Raw genomic sequence first — 13259 nt, 5'->3', positions numbered from 1 at the left:
TTAATTGATTTGCCGATATTAAACCATCCTTGCATCCGGGGGATAAATCTGGGATGAATCCCACTTGATCATGTTGTTTGATCCTTTTAATGTATTGTTGAATTCAATGTGCTAAAATTTTGTTGAGGATTTTTGCACCTATGTTCACCAGAGATATGGGCCTATCATTTTCTTTTTCTGTGGGGTCTTTGTCTAGTTTTGGTATCAGGGTAATGCTGGCCTCTTGCAATGAGTTCAGAAGCATTCCTTCCTCTTCAATTTTTTTTTGGGGGGGAGGAATAGTTTGAGAAGGATAGGCATTAACTCTTCTAAATATTTGAGAGAATTCACCTGTGAAGCCAACTGGTCCTGAACTTCTGTTTGTTTTATTACTGATTATTTTTCATTACTGCTAATAGGTCTGTTAATATTTTCTATTTCTTCCTGATTCAGTCTTGGGAGATTTATGTTTCTAGGAACTCATCCATTTCTTCTAGGTTGTCCATTTTATTGGTGTATAATTGTTCTTAGCAATCTCTTATGATCCTTTCTATTTCTATAACATGGGTTGTAACTTCTTTTTCATTTCTTATTTTATTGATTTTGGACCTCTCTCTTTTTTTAATTTCTTATTTTATTGATTTGGGACCTCTCCTTTTTTCTTGATGAGTCTGTCTAAAGTTTTATCAATTTTGTTTATCTTTTCAAAGAATCAGCTCTTAGTTTCATTGATTTTTTTGTCTCTTTTTTAGTCTCTATTTCATTTATTTCTCCTATGTTCATTATTATTGCTTTCTTCATACTAACATTAGATTTTTGTTGGCATTTCTTTTTCTAGTTCCTTTAGGTGTAAGATTAAGCTGTTTCTCTGGGATTTTTCTTCTTTCCTGAGGTAGGCTTGTATCTCTATAAACTTCCCTCTTACAACTGTTTTTGCTGTGTCCCATAGATTGTGGATTGTTGTGTTTCTATTTTCATTTGTGTGATTTCCTCTTTGATTTCTTCAGTGACTCATTAGTTATTTAGTATATATAACTGTATATATTTAGGTGCTCCCATGTTGGATTTAAATATATTTATAAATGTTATATCTCCTTATTGCATTTATCTCTTTATCATTATGTCATGTCCTACTTTGTCTCTTGTTACAGTCTTTGTTTAAAAGTCTATTTTATCTGATATAAATATTGCTACCCTGGCTTTCTTTTCATTTCTGCTTGCATGGAATACCTTTTTGCATCCCCTCACTTTCAGTCTTTGTCTATCTTTAGACCTGAAGTAAGTCTCTTGTAGGCAGCATACATATGGGTCTTATTTTTGTATCCATTCAGGCACTCTGTGTCATTTGATTGGAGCATTTCATCCATTTACATTTAAAGTAGTTATTGATAAGTATGTATCAATTGCCATTTTGTTAATTGTTTTCAGTTCATTTTTATAATTCTTTATTGTTCTTTCCTTTTTCTTTTGCACTCTTCCAATGTGACTTGATGCTATGTTTAGTGTTATTTTTGGATTCCTTTCTCTATATTGTGTGTATATCTATTATAGATTTGTGTTTACCATGTGGTTTATATATAACAATATATATATGTGTATATATATATGTGTATATATATATATATATATATATATACACACACACACGATAATTATACTTTACTGATCTCTTAAGTTCAAATGCATTCTAACAGACCTGCACCCCCACCCAACATTTAATATTTTTTATTTCACATTTTGCATTTAAAAAAATATCCCTTAACTACTTATGGTGGATTAGATGATTTTACTACTTTTGTCTTTTAACCTGCCTACTAGTTTTGTGAGTGATTGATCTACCATCTTTACTGTGTATTTTCCTTTACTAATGAGATCTTTACCTTCATAATTTTCATATTTCTGTTTGTGGTCTTTCTTTTCCACTTAGAGAACTCCCTTTAACATTTATTGTACAGACATTTTAGTGGTACCAAACTCTTTTAGATTTTGCTTGTCTTAAAACTATCTCTCCTTCAAATCTGAATGTTACCCTTGTTGGGTAGAATATTTTTCATTATATATTTTTTTCCTATTATCACTTTAAATATAGTGACATAACCACTTTGAAAATATTTGGAAAGAAAGAAGGAAAACATTGAAAATATATCTTGTTGGTTAAATTTTCCTTTTTAACTTGCAAGTTAAATTTTCCTCTTTTGTCACATAAATAATATTTTTAAAATATTTTGCTTGATCATGAGAAGCAAATATTTTTTAGAAATGTAATCATAGCTGTGCCTATAGTGCAACATAATAAAGCACTTTAAATGTCAAAAATTAAGTAAATCATTTCTTGTAAAATGACTCAAAAAAATCCATCAGCTAAACCTACAAATTTTCAGAGCTCATATTTTATTTTGCTAGATTTTAAAATAAATCAAGTATATCACTATATACATTGATTGCTCAGAGAAAATTCTGTGTCCTGCATTATCTACATCTCTCAGGTAACACTGATTTGGAGTTCAGCACACACATCTGAATTGTCCAGATAATTGCTGCAATTTCCTATTTTACTACAGTAACATAAAAATGGACTTAGAACAATTTTAAATTCTTAGATTTCTGAGATGAAATCTAAGAAACAAGGTAAAATTCTACTTTCTTATTAATGGCAGAATTAGAATTATTTATAACCTATGCTTTGTTTTAATTCTGCAAACTCTTTATGAGAACTCCCTACAGAAGATCTTTATTTTCCAGTTCAAAATTCAGTTTTTCACAGCATTTCAATTGTTAGAGGCTATCTCAGAACTGAACATAGGCGTGTTACAAAATGTGTCCTCTGCAGCTTTACTCCATCTGTTTCATTGGTATGTACTTGTTCATGCCCTCTCTACTTTGTTTACAGAATGTAGTGATTTAAAAAAAGTTCCTTACTTGGTATTATGTGTATCAATGGTATGGAAGAGGTCACGTAACTCTTCTCCACTCAGAACACCATCTGCAAAATATGCTTTGAATTCTTCAAAGGACAATTTTCCATCATCTAAAATGGTAAGAACAAACAAAAGAGAAGCAAATCATTTCAATTTTTTATGTTATTATATCTTTTAATTTTTAACATTTTGCTCAAATGCTTGAACAGGTTTGTTTGTGCATGTATACATGTATTCAAAAAGGAAGAACAATTTCAGGTGTTTAAAATAAAAATAATTACCCACCCAGACCGAAGAATGGTCACAGGCCCCCACCTCCTCCTTCCCAGACCCAAGGAGTGGTCATAGGTCTCTGCTATCTCCCTCTTGGAATCCAGGAGTAGTTGTGGGCTCCTGCCACCTCCCTCCCAGATACCAGGAGTCATTGCAAGCCAAGAGTGGTTGCAAGCCACCACTGCCACCCTTGCAGACCCCAGGAGTGGTTGAGAGCCCCCACTGCCACCTGCCCAAACTCCAGGAGTGGTTGTGAGCCACCTCTGCTCCCATCCTGTGTCCCAGGGCCATTCCTAAGCCATTGCCACCACTGAGAACTCCAGGACTGGGCACCAGCAGCCACATCTGCATACCACCTATCAAGGGGATAATGACCAGCACATGCTGAGGAAAGAGGTGCCAGGCATGCATACTAAAAAAAGCCCTCAGACCAAAAATACTAAATCCATACAAGCTACACAGGAATGCTCCCATGTATAAAGAGCCCTCCAAGACCAGAGTACATAATTGCTTCTCCTAAACTCACAGAGAGAAATAAAAGTAAAATGAAGCAGAGGAACCACTCCCAGTTAAAAGACCAAGAGCATTCCTCTGAAAGAACAAACAATGAAGCAGACCTATTCAATATGATAGACACTGATTTAAAACAGGAGATAATGAAAATACTGAAGGAATTAAGAAGGGGTATCAATGGAAATGCAGAGTACAGAAAAAAGAAACTAGAAAGATGAACCAAGAAAAATTAGAAAACTCATTTGCCAAGATAAAAGCTGAGCTAAAGTCAATGAATAGCAAAATGAATAATGCAGAAGAACAAATAAGTGACCTGGAATAATAGAATAAGGAATAATGGAAATCGTCCAATCAAGACAGAAAGCCAAATTTAAAAAAAAAGAAGAAAGCAATACAAGAGACCTATGGGATAATATAAAGTATGCCAACCTATGCAAAATAGGGATTCCAGGAGGGAAAGAAAGCAAAAAGGGATCAAAAATGTGTTTGAAGAAATTATGGCTGAAAACTTCCCAAATGTAAAGAAGGAAACAGATATCCAGGTACAGGAAGCACAGAGGGTCCCAAACAAGACAAACCCAAGCAGACCTACACTAAGACATACTATAATAAAAATGTCAAAAGCTAAAGACAAAGAGAAGATTCTAAAGGCAGTAAGAGAAAAGCAAAGAGTTAATTACAAGGGAACCCCACTAACACTATCAGCTGATTCCTCTACAGAAACGTTGTAGGCCAAAAGCAAGTGTCAAGATATATTTAAAGTCCTGGAAGGGAAAAATTTGCAAACTAGAATACTCTACACAGCAAGATTATCCTTTAGAAGAGGAGAGATAAAAAACTTCCCAGACAAGCAAAAACTAAAAGAATACAGCAATACTATACTTATCCTAAAGGAAATATTGAAAGCTCTTCTCTAAATAGAAAAGAAGTAAGAATCTATAAGAAAAAGAAAATTACAATTGAAAAATAATCACTTAAAGAAACCAGTACACAGATTAAAACATTTTAATGAAATGTTTTAATCAAAATTAATCAGAATGTTTTAAATTTTAATCAAAATATTTTAAATTCAAAAATATTTTCTGTGAAAGTGATGACAACCACAATGAATAGCAAAAAGAAGAACATGAAGATGTAAGAAAGGACATCAAAATCATAAAATGTGGGGGAGGAGAGTAAGAAAATGTGGATTTTTTTTTCCTAGAATGTGTTTGAGCCTATATGACTACCAGTCTAAGGCAACTATATATAGGAAGGAGTTAACATACGTGAAAAACAGTGTAACCACAAGTCAGAAACACACAATAGATTCACAAAAACCAAAAAGAGAACATAAGTATAATACAAAAGGAAAATCATCAAATGATGAAAGGAAAAACAAAAGGAAAAAGAAACGGACAAAGAAGAAATATAAAATCAATGGGAAAATAAGGTTTTAAATGGCAATAAATATATATCTATCAATAATTACCTTAAATGTTAATGGACTAAATGCTCCAGTCAAAAGACAGAGTGGCAGGTTGGATAAAAAAACAAGAGTGTACAGTATGCTGCTTACAAGAGATGCACTTTAGGGCAAAGAACACACATAGATTGAAAGCCAGGGGATGGAAAAAGATATTTCATGCAAATGGAAATGAAAAGAAAGTGGGGGTCCCAATACTCATATCAGACAAAATAGACTTTAAAACAAAGGCCATAAAGAAAGATAAAGAAGGACACTATATAATGATAAAAGGATCAATACAAAAGGATTTTACACTTATCAACATATATGTACCTAAAATAGGAGCACCCAAATACATAAAGCAAATACTAACAGACATAGAGGGAGAAATTGACAGGAGTACAATAATAGTAGGAGACTTTAACACCCCACTCACATCAATGGACAAATCTTCCAGACAGAGAATCAATAAGGCAACAGAGATCCTAAGTGATGCAATAGGGCAGTTAGACTTAATTGATATTTTCACAACATTACATCCAAAAAACCAGATTACACATTCTTTTCAAGTGCGCATGGAACATTCTCTAGAATTAACCACATACTAGGGCACAAAACAAGCCTCTACAAATTTAAGACTATAGAAAATATCTCAAGCAACTTTTCTGACAAAAACAACATGAAACTAGAAATTAACCACAGAAAAGGAAATGAGAAAAAAATGATTCCATGGAAACTAAACAACATGCTTCTAAAAAACCAATGGGTCAATGATGAACTCAAAGAGGAAATTTAAAAATACCTTGAGACAAATGACAATGAAAACACAGCCATACAAAGTCTATGGGATACAGCAAAAGCAATTTTTAGAGGGAAGTTTATAGCGATACAGGCCTTCCTCCAAAAAGAAGAAAAATCTCAAATAACTTAACCAACCACTTAAAAGAATTAGAAAAAGAAGAAAAACAAAACCTGAAGTCAGAAGAAGGAAGGAAATAATAAAAACTAGAGAGGAAATGAATAAAATAGAAATTTAAAAAATAGGACAAAATCAGTAAGACCAGGAGTTGATTCGTTGAAAGGATAAACAAGATTGACAAACCTCTGGCCAGGCCACTAAGAAGAAAAGAGAGAAAACCCAAATAAACAAAATAAGAAATGAAAAAGGAGACATAACAATTGATACTACAGAATAACAAAAAACCATAAGGGAATACTATGAATAATTATATGTCAAAAATTTGGTGACCTAGAAGAAATGGGACAAGTTTCTAGAAACATACAGCCCTCCAAAATTGAATCAAGAAGAAATAGATAATTTGAACAGACTGGTCACTAGAACTGAAATAGAGTCTGTAATTTAAAAACTCCCTACAAATAAAAGTCCAGGACCAGATGGCTTCACAGGTGAATTCTAGCAAACATACAAAGAAGAATTTATATCAATTCTTCTCAAATTCTTACAGAAAATTGAAGAGCAGGGAACACTCCCAAGGACATTTTAATGAAGCCACCATATCACTGATAATAAAACCAGACTAAGACACCATCAGAAAAAAAAATTACAGGCCAATATTTTTGATGAATATAGATGCGAAACTTCTCAACAAAATATTAACAAACCAAATCCAACAACACATGAAAATGATCATAACCGTGACCAAGTGGGATCCATCCCAAGTTTACAAGGATGGTTTAACACACACAAATCAATCAATGTGATACACCATATAAACGAAAGAAAAAACAAAAACCACATGATCATCTCAATAGATGCAGAAAAAGCATTTGACAAAATTCAACATCCATTCATGACAAAAATTCTTACCAAAGTGGATGGAGAGGGAACATATCTCAAAATAGTAAAAACTATTTATGACAAACCCACAGCCAATATAATAGTCAAAGGTGAAAAGCTGAAAGCCTTCCTGCTAAAATCTGGAGCCAGACAACATTGCCCACTCTCACCTCTTCTATTCAACACAGTATTGGGAGTCCTAGCCACAGCAATCAGACAAGAAAAAGAAATAAAATGTATCCAAATTGGAAGGGAAGAGGTAAAATTGTAATTATATATAGATGATACACTGTATGATACCCTAAAGACTCCACACAAAAACTGCTAGAACTGATAAATGAATTCAGTAATGTAGCAAGATACAAGATTAACATACAGAAGTCAGTTGCATTTCTTTACAACAACAATGAAATATCAGAAAGAATGTAAAAAGAAAACAACAAACAAAAAACAATACTTTCTAAAATCACAACCCCAAAAATAAAATACTTAGGAATAAACCTCACCAAGAAGGTGAAAGACTCATAAGCTGAGAGCTATAAAACATTAATAAAGGAAATTGAAGATGATTCAAAGAAATGGAAAGATATCACATGCTCTTGGATTGGAAGAATTAATATTGTTAAAATGGCAATAGTACCCAAAGCAATCTACAGATTTAACACAATCTCTATCAAATTACCAATGGCACTTTTCACAGAACTAGGACAAATAACCCTAAAATTCATTTGGAACCATAAAAGACTCAGAACTGCCAAAGCAATCCTGAAAAAAGAACCAAGCAGGAGGCATAACCATCCCAGACTTCAGAGAATACTACATAGCTACAGTAATAAAACAGTGTGGTACTGGCACAAAAACAGAATATGGATCAATGGAAAAGAAGAAAGAGCCCAGAAATAAACCCACACACCACAGTCAATTAATCTTCGACAAAGGAGGCAAGAAGGTACAATGGGAAAGGAGTCTTTTCAGCAAAGGGTGTTGGGAAAGTTGGACAGCTGCATGTAAATCAATGAAGTTAGAACACAACCTCTCACCATACACAAAAATAAACTCAAAATGGCTTAAAGACTTAAACATAAGACATGACACCATAAAACTCCTAAATGAAAACATAGGCAAAACATTCTCTGACATAAATCGTACAAATATTTTCATGGGTCAGTCTCCCAAGGCAATAGAAATGAAAGCAAAAATAAACAAATGAGACCTTATCATATTTAAAGCCTTTTGTACAGCAAAGGAAAGTATAAACAAAACGAAAAGACAACCTACAGAATGGGAGAAAATATTTGCAAATGATGCTACGACAAGGGCTTAATTTCAAAAATATATAAACAGCTCATACAACTCAATTTCACAGAAACAACCCAATCATAAAATGGGAGGAAGACCTAAAGAGACAATTTTCCAAAGAAAGCATACAGGCACATAAAAAATGCTCATTATTGCTAATTATTAGAGAAATGCAAGTCAAAACTACAATGACATATCACCTCATACTGGTCAGAATAGCCATCTTTAAAAAGTCTACAAATAATCTATGCAGGAGAGGATGTGGAGAAAAGGAACCCTCCTACAATGTTGGTGGGACTGTAACTTGGTGCAGCTACTAAGGAGAACAGTATGGAAGTCCCTTAGAAAACTAAAAATAGAGTTATCATATGACCTAGTAATCTCACTCCTGGGGATATATCTGGAAAAGATGAAAATTTTAACTTGAAAAGATACATGCATGCCAAATGTTCATAGCAGCACTATTTACAATAGCCAAGACATGGAAACAACCTAAATGTCCATTGACAGATGAATGACTAAAGAAGATACTGTGAGGGCTTCCCTGGTGGCGCAGTGGTTGAGAGATCGCCTGCCGATACAGGGGACACGGGTTCGTGCCCTGGTCCGGGAAGATCCCACATGCTGTGGAGCGGCTAGGCCCGTGAGCCATGGCCGCTGAGCCTGCGCGTCCAGAGCCTGTGCTCCACAATGGGAGAGGCCACAACAGTGAGAAGCCCACGTACCACAAAAGAAAAAGAAGATACTGTGTGTGTGTATATATATATACTGGAATGTTAGCCATAAAAAAGAATGAAATAAGTTCATTTGCAGCAATATGGATGGACCTACAGATTATCATACTAAGTCAGACAGAGAAAAATATTATATATTATATAACACAGGTGGAATCGAAAAAGTAGCACAAATTAAATCATAAAACAGAAATAGACTCACAAACATAGAAAACAAACTTATGGTTACCAAGGGGAAATTGGGGGTGGGGGATAAATTAGGAGTACAGAATTAACACATACACACTACCATACATAAAATAAACAACAAAGATGTACTGTATAGCACAGGGAACTATATTCAATGTCTTGTAATAACCTATAACAGAAAGGAATCTATCTATCTATCTATCTATATATCGGAATCACTTTGCTTGCTATACACCTGAAACTAACAATATTGTAAATCAACTATACTTCAGTTAAAAATATATATATACGACTTGTCATTTAACATATACAGTTTCATCCATTCTTTCATCAAATATTTATCAAGATCCTACTATGTGCCCATACAGTTTTGTGTTAAGAATATATGTAGACAACTCCTTATTGATCCTATAATTTTGATGGAGGATGTAACAATTGAACAGCCAAATACAGTGTGATGAGGGCAATTCTAAGGGACATAGAGTGATGTGAGAGAATGTAGAAAAGAAAACTAATCCACATACTAGGGGAATAGGGACATAAGGAAACCTTCTTGGAAGAAGTGAAGGCTTCTTAGAAGAAGTGACATTTCTACTGAGACACAAGTGAAAAATAAGGGTTAGTGGGGGAAGATCTGTAAAGAGGAAGAGTATTCCAGGCAGAGGAAATGCCAACTACAAAGGTAGGAGGCAAGAAAGAATACGGGTTGAACACTGTAAAGAAAAATCAGTGTACTCAAAGAATATATATTGGAGTAGAATTGTGGTTACCAGGGGCCGGGGGAAGGGGAAATGGGGAGATGTTGTTCAAGAGGTACAAAATTTCAGGTATGCAAGATGTATAAGTTCTGGAGATCTAAAGTAAACAATGCGAGACAGGAGAAGATGGTGGAAGAGTAGAACACGGAGATCACCTTCCTCCCTACAGATACATCAGAAATACATCTACACGTGGAACTGCTCCTATAGAACACACACTGAACACTGGCAGAAGACCTCAGACCTCCCAAAAGGCAAGAAACTCCCCACGTACCTGGGGAGGGCAAAAGAAAAGAGAAAAAACAGAGACAAAAGAATAGGGACGGGACCTGCACCAGTGGGAGGGAGCCGTGAAAGAGGAAAGGTTTCCACACATTAGAAGTCCCTTTGAGGGCGGAGACTGTGGCTGGCGGAGGGGGAAGCCTCAGAGCCACGGAGGAGAGCACAGCAAGAGCGGTGCGGAGGGCAAAGCAGAGAGAGTCCCGCACAGAGGATCGATGATGACCAGCACTCACCAGCCCGAGAGGTTTCTCTGCTCCCCCGCCGGGAAGTGCGGGGCTGGGAGCTGAGGGTCGGGCTTCAGAGCTTAGCTCCCAGGGAGAGGACTGGGGTTGGTGGAGTGAACACAGTCTGAAGGGGTTAGTGCACCACAGCTAGCCCGGAGGGCGTCTGGGAAAGGTCTGGAGCTGCCGAAGAGACAAGAGACTCTTTCTTGCCTCTTCTGTTTCCTGGTGCTCGAGGAGAGGGGATTAAGAGCACTGCTTAAAGGAGCTCCAGAGATGGGTGCAAGCCGTGGCTATCAGTGGACCCCAGAGACGGGCATGAGACTCTAAGCCTGCTGTTGCAGCCACCAAGAAGCCTGTGTGCAAACACAGGTCACTATCACCACCTCCCCTCCTAGGAGCCTGTGCAGCCGCCAGTGCCAGGGTCGCATGATCCAGGGACAACTTTCCCAGGAAAACACACGGCACGCCTCAGGCTGGTGCAGCGTCACCCTGGCCTCTGCTGCCGCAGGCTCGCCCCACATTCATACACCTCCCTTCCCCCGGCCTGAGCCAGCCAGAGCCCCCGAATCAGCGGCTCCTTAAACACCGTCCTGTCTGAGCGAAGAACAGATGCCCTCAGGCAACCCACAGGCAGAGACGGGGCCAAATCCAAAGCTGAACCCTGGGAGCTGTGCGAAGAAAGAAGAGAAAGGGAAATTTCTCCCAGCAGCCTCAGAAGCACCGGATTAAAGATCTACAATCAACCTGATGTACCCTACATCTGTGGAATACCTGAATAGACAACGAATCATCCCAAATTGAGGAGGTGGACTTTGGGAGTAAGAGAGATTATTTTTTCCCCTTTTCCTCTTTTTGTGAGTGTTTATGTGTATGCTTCGGTGTGAGGTTTTGTCTGTATAGCTTTGCTTTCACCATTTGCCCTAGGGTTCTGTCCTTTCATTTTTTTTGGTTGTTTGTTTGTTTTTACTTTTTAATTTATTTTTCTTAATAATTATTTTTTATTTTAATAACTTCATTTTATTTTATATTTATTTTATTTTATCCTCTTTCTTTCATTCTATATTTTCTCCCTTTTATTTTGAGTCTGTGGAGGACAGTCTCTTGGTGCTCCAGCCAGGTGTCAGGGCTGTGCCACTGAGGTGGGAGAGCCAACTTCAGGACACTGGTCCACAAGAGACCTCCCAGCACCACATAATATCAAACAGTGAAAATCTCCCAGAGATCTCCATCTCAACACCAACACCCAGCTTCCCTCAACAACCAGCAAGCTACAGTACTGGACACCATATGCCAAACAACTAGCAAGACAGGAATACAGGCCCATAAATTAGCAGAGAGGCTGCCTGAAGTCATAATAAGGCCACAGACACCCCAAAACACACCAGCAGACGTGGACCTGCCCACCAGAAGGACAAGATCCAGCCTCATCCACCAGAACACAGACACTAGTTTCCTCCACCAGGAAACCTACACAACCCACTGAACCAACCTTAGCCACTGGGGACAGACACCAAAAACAATGGGAACTACGAACCTGCAGCCTGCGAAAAGGAGACCGCAAACACAGTAAGATAAGCAAAATGAAAAGACAAAAAAACACACAGCAGATGAAGGAGCAAGGTAAAAACCCACCAGACCTAAAAAATGAAGATGAAATAGGCAGTCTACCTGAAAAACAATTCAGAATAATGCTAGTAAAGATGATCCAACATCTTGGAAATAGAATAGAGAATATGCAAGAAACATTTAACAAGGACCTAGCAGAACTAAAGATGAAACAAGCAATGATGAACAACACAATAAATGAAATTAAAAATACTCTAGAAGGGATCAATAGCAGAATAACTGAGGCAGAAGAAAGGATAAGTGACCTGGAAGATAAAATAGTGGAAATAACTACTGCAGAGCAGAATAAAGAAAAAAGAATGAAAAGAACTGAGGACAGTCTCAGAGACTTCTGGGACAACATTAAATGCACCGACATTCAAATTATAGGGGATCCAGAAGAAGAAGAGAAAAAGAAAGGTACTGAGAAAATATTTGAAGAGATTATAGTTGAAAAGTTCCCTAATATGGGAAAGGAAATAGTTAATCAAGTCCAGGAAGCACAGAGAGACCCATATAGGATAAATCCAAGGAGAAACATGCCAAGACACATATTAATCAAACTATCAAAAATTAAATACAAAGAAAACATATTAAAGCAGCAAGGGAAAAACAACAAATAACACACAAGGGAATTCCCATAAGGTTAACAGCTGATCTTTCAGCAGAAACTCTGCAAGCCAGAAGGGAGTGGCAGGACATAGTTAAAGTCATGAAGGAGAAAAACCTACAACCAAGATTACTCTACCCAGCAAGGATCTCATTCAGATTTGATGGAGAAATTAAAACCTTTACAGACAAGCAAAAGCTGAGAGAGTTCAGCACCACCAAACCAGCTTTACAACAAATGTTCAAAGAACTACTCTAGGCAAGAAACACAAGAGAAGGAAAAGACTTACAATGACAAACACAAAACAATTAAGAAAATGGGAATAGGAACATACATATCGATAAATACCTTAAATGTAAATCGATTAAATGCTCCCACCAAAAGACAGACTGGCTGAATGAATACAAAAACAAGACCCGTATATATGCTGTCTACAAGGGACCCACTTCAGACCTAGGGACACATACAGACTGAAAGTGAGGGGATGGAAAAAGGTATTCCATGCAAATGGAAATCAGAAGAAAGCTGGAGTAGCAATTCTCATATCAGACAAAATAGACTTTAAAATAAAGACTCTTACAAGAGACAAACAAGAAAACTACATTATGATCAAGGGGTCGATCCAAGAAG

The 13259-nt window shown here is 36.7% G+C and overlaps 1 protein-coding gene across 2 annotated transcripts in view; it reads right to left on the bottom strand.

Moving 5' to 3' along the window:
- NECAB1 (N-terminal EF-hand calcium binding protein 1) overlaps positions 1 to 13259 on the bottom strand; it is a 259253-nt gene that overhangs the window by 191747 nt on the left and 54247 nt on the right. For both annotated transcript variants that reach the window (XM_033411712.2, XM_004283224.3), the window contains exon 3: positions 2899 to 3007. In XM_033411712.2, the coding sequence (XP_033267603.1) occupies positions 2899 to 3007 (109 nt within the window). The remainder of the gene's footprint in view (positions 1 to 2898; positions 3008 to 13259) is intronic.

This window comes from Orcinus orca, chromosome 17 (genome assembly GCF_937001465.1).
Source record: "Orcinus orca chromosome 17, mOrcOrc1.1, whole genome shotgun sequence".
NCBI lineage: Eukaryota > Metazoa > Chordata > Mammalia > Artiodactyla > Delphinidae > Orcinus > Orcinus orca.
This window is presented reverse-complemented; position numbering and strand designations above follow the sequence as displayed.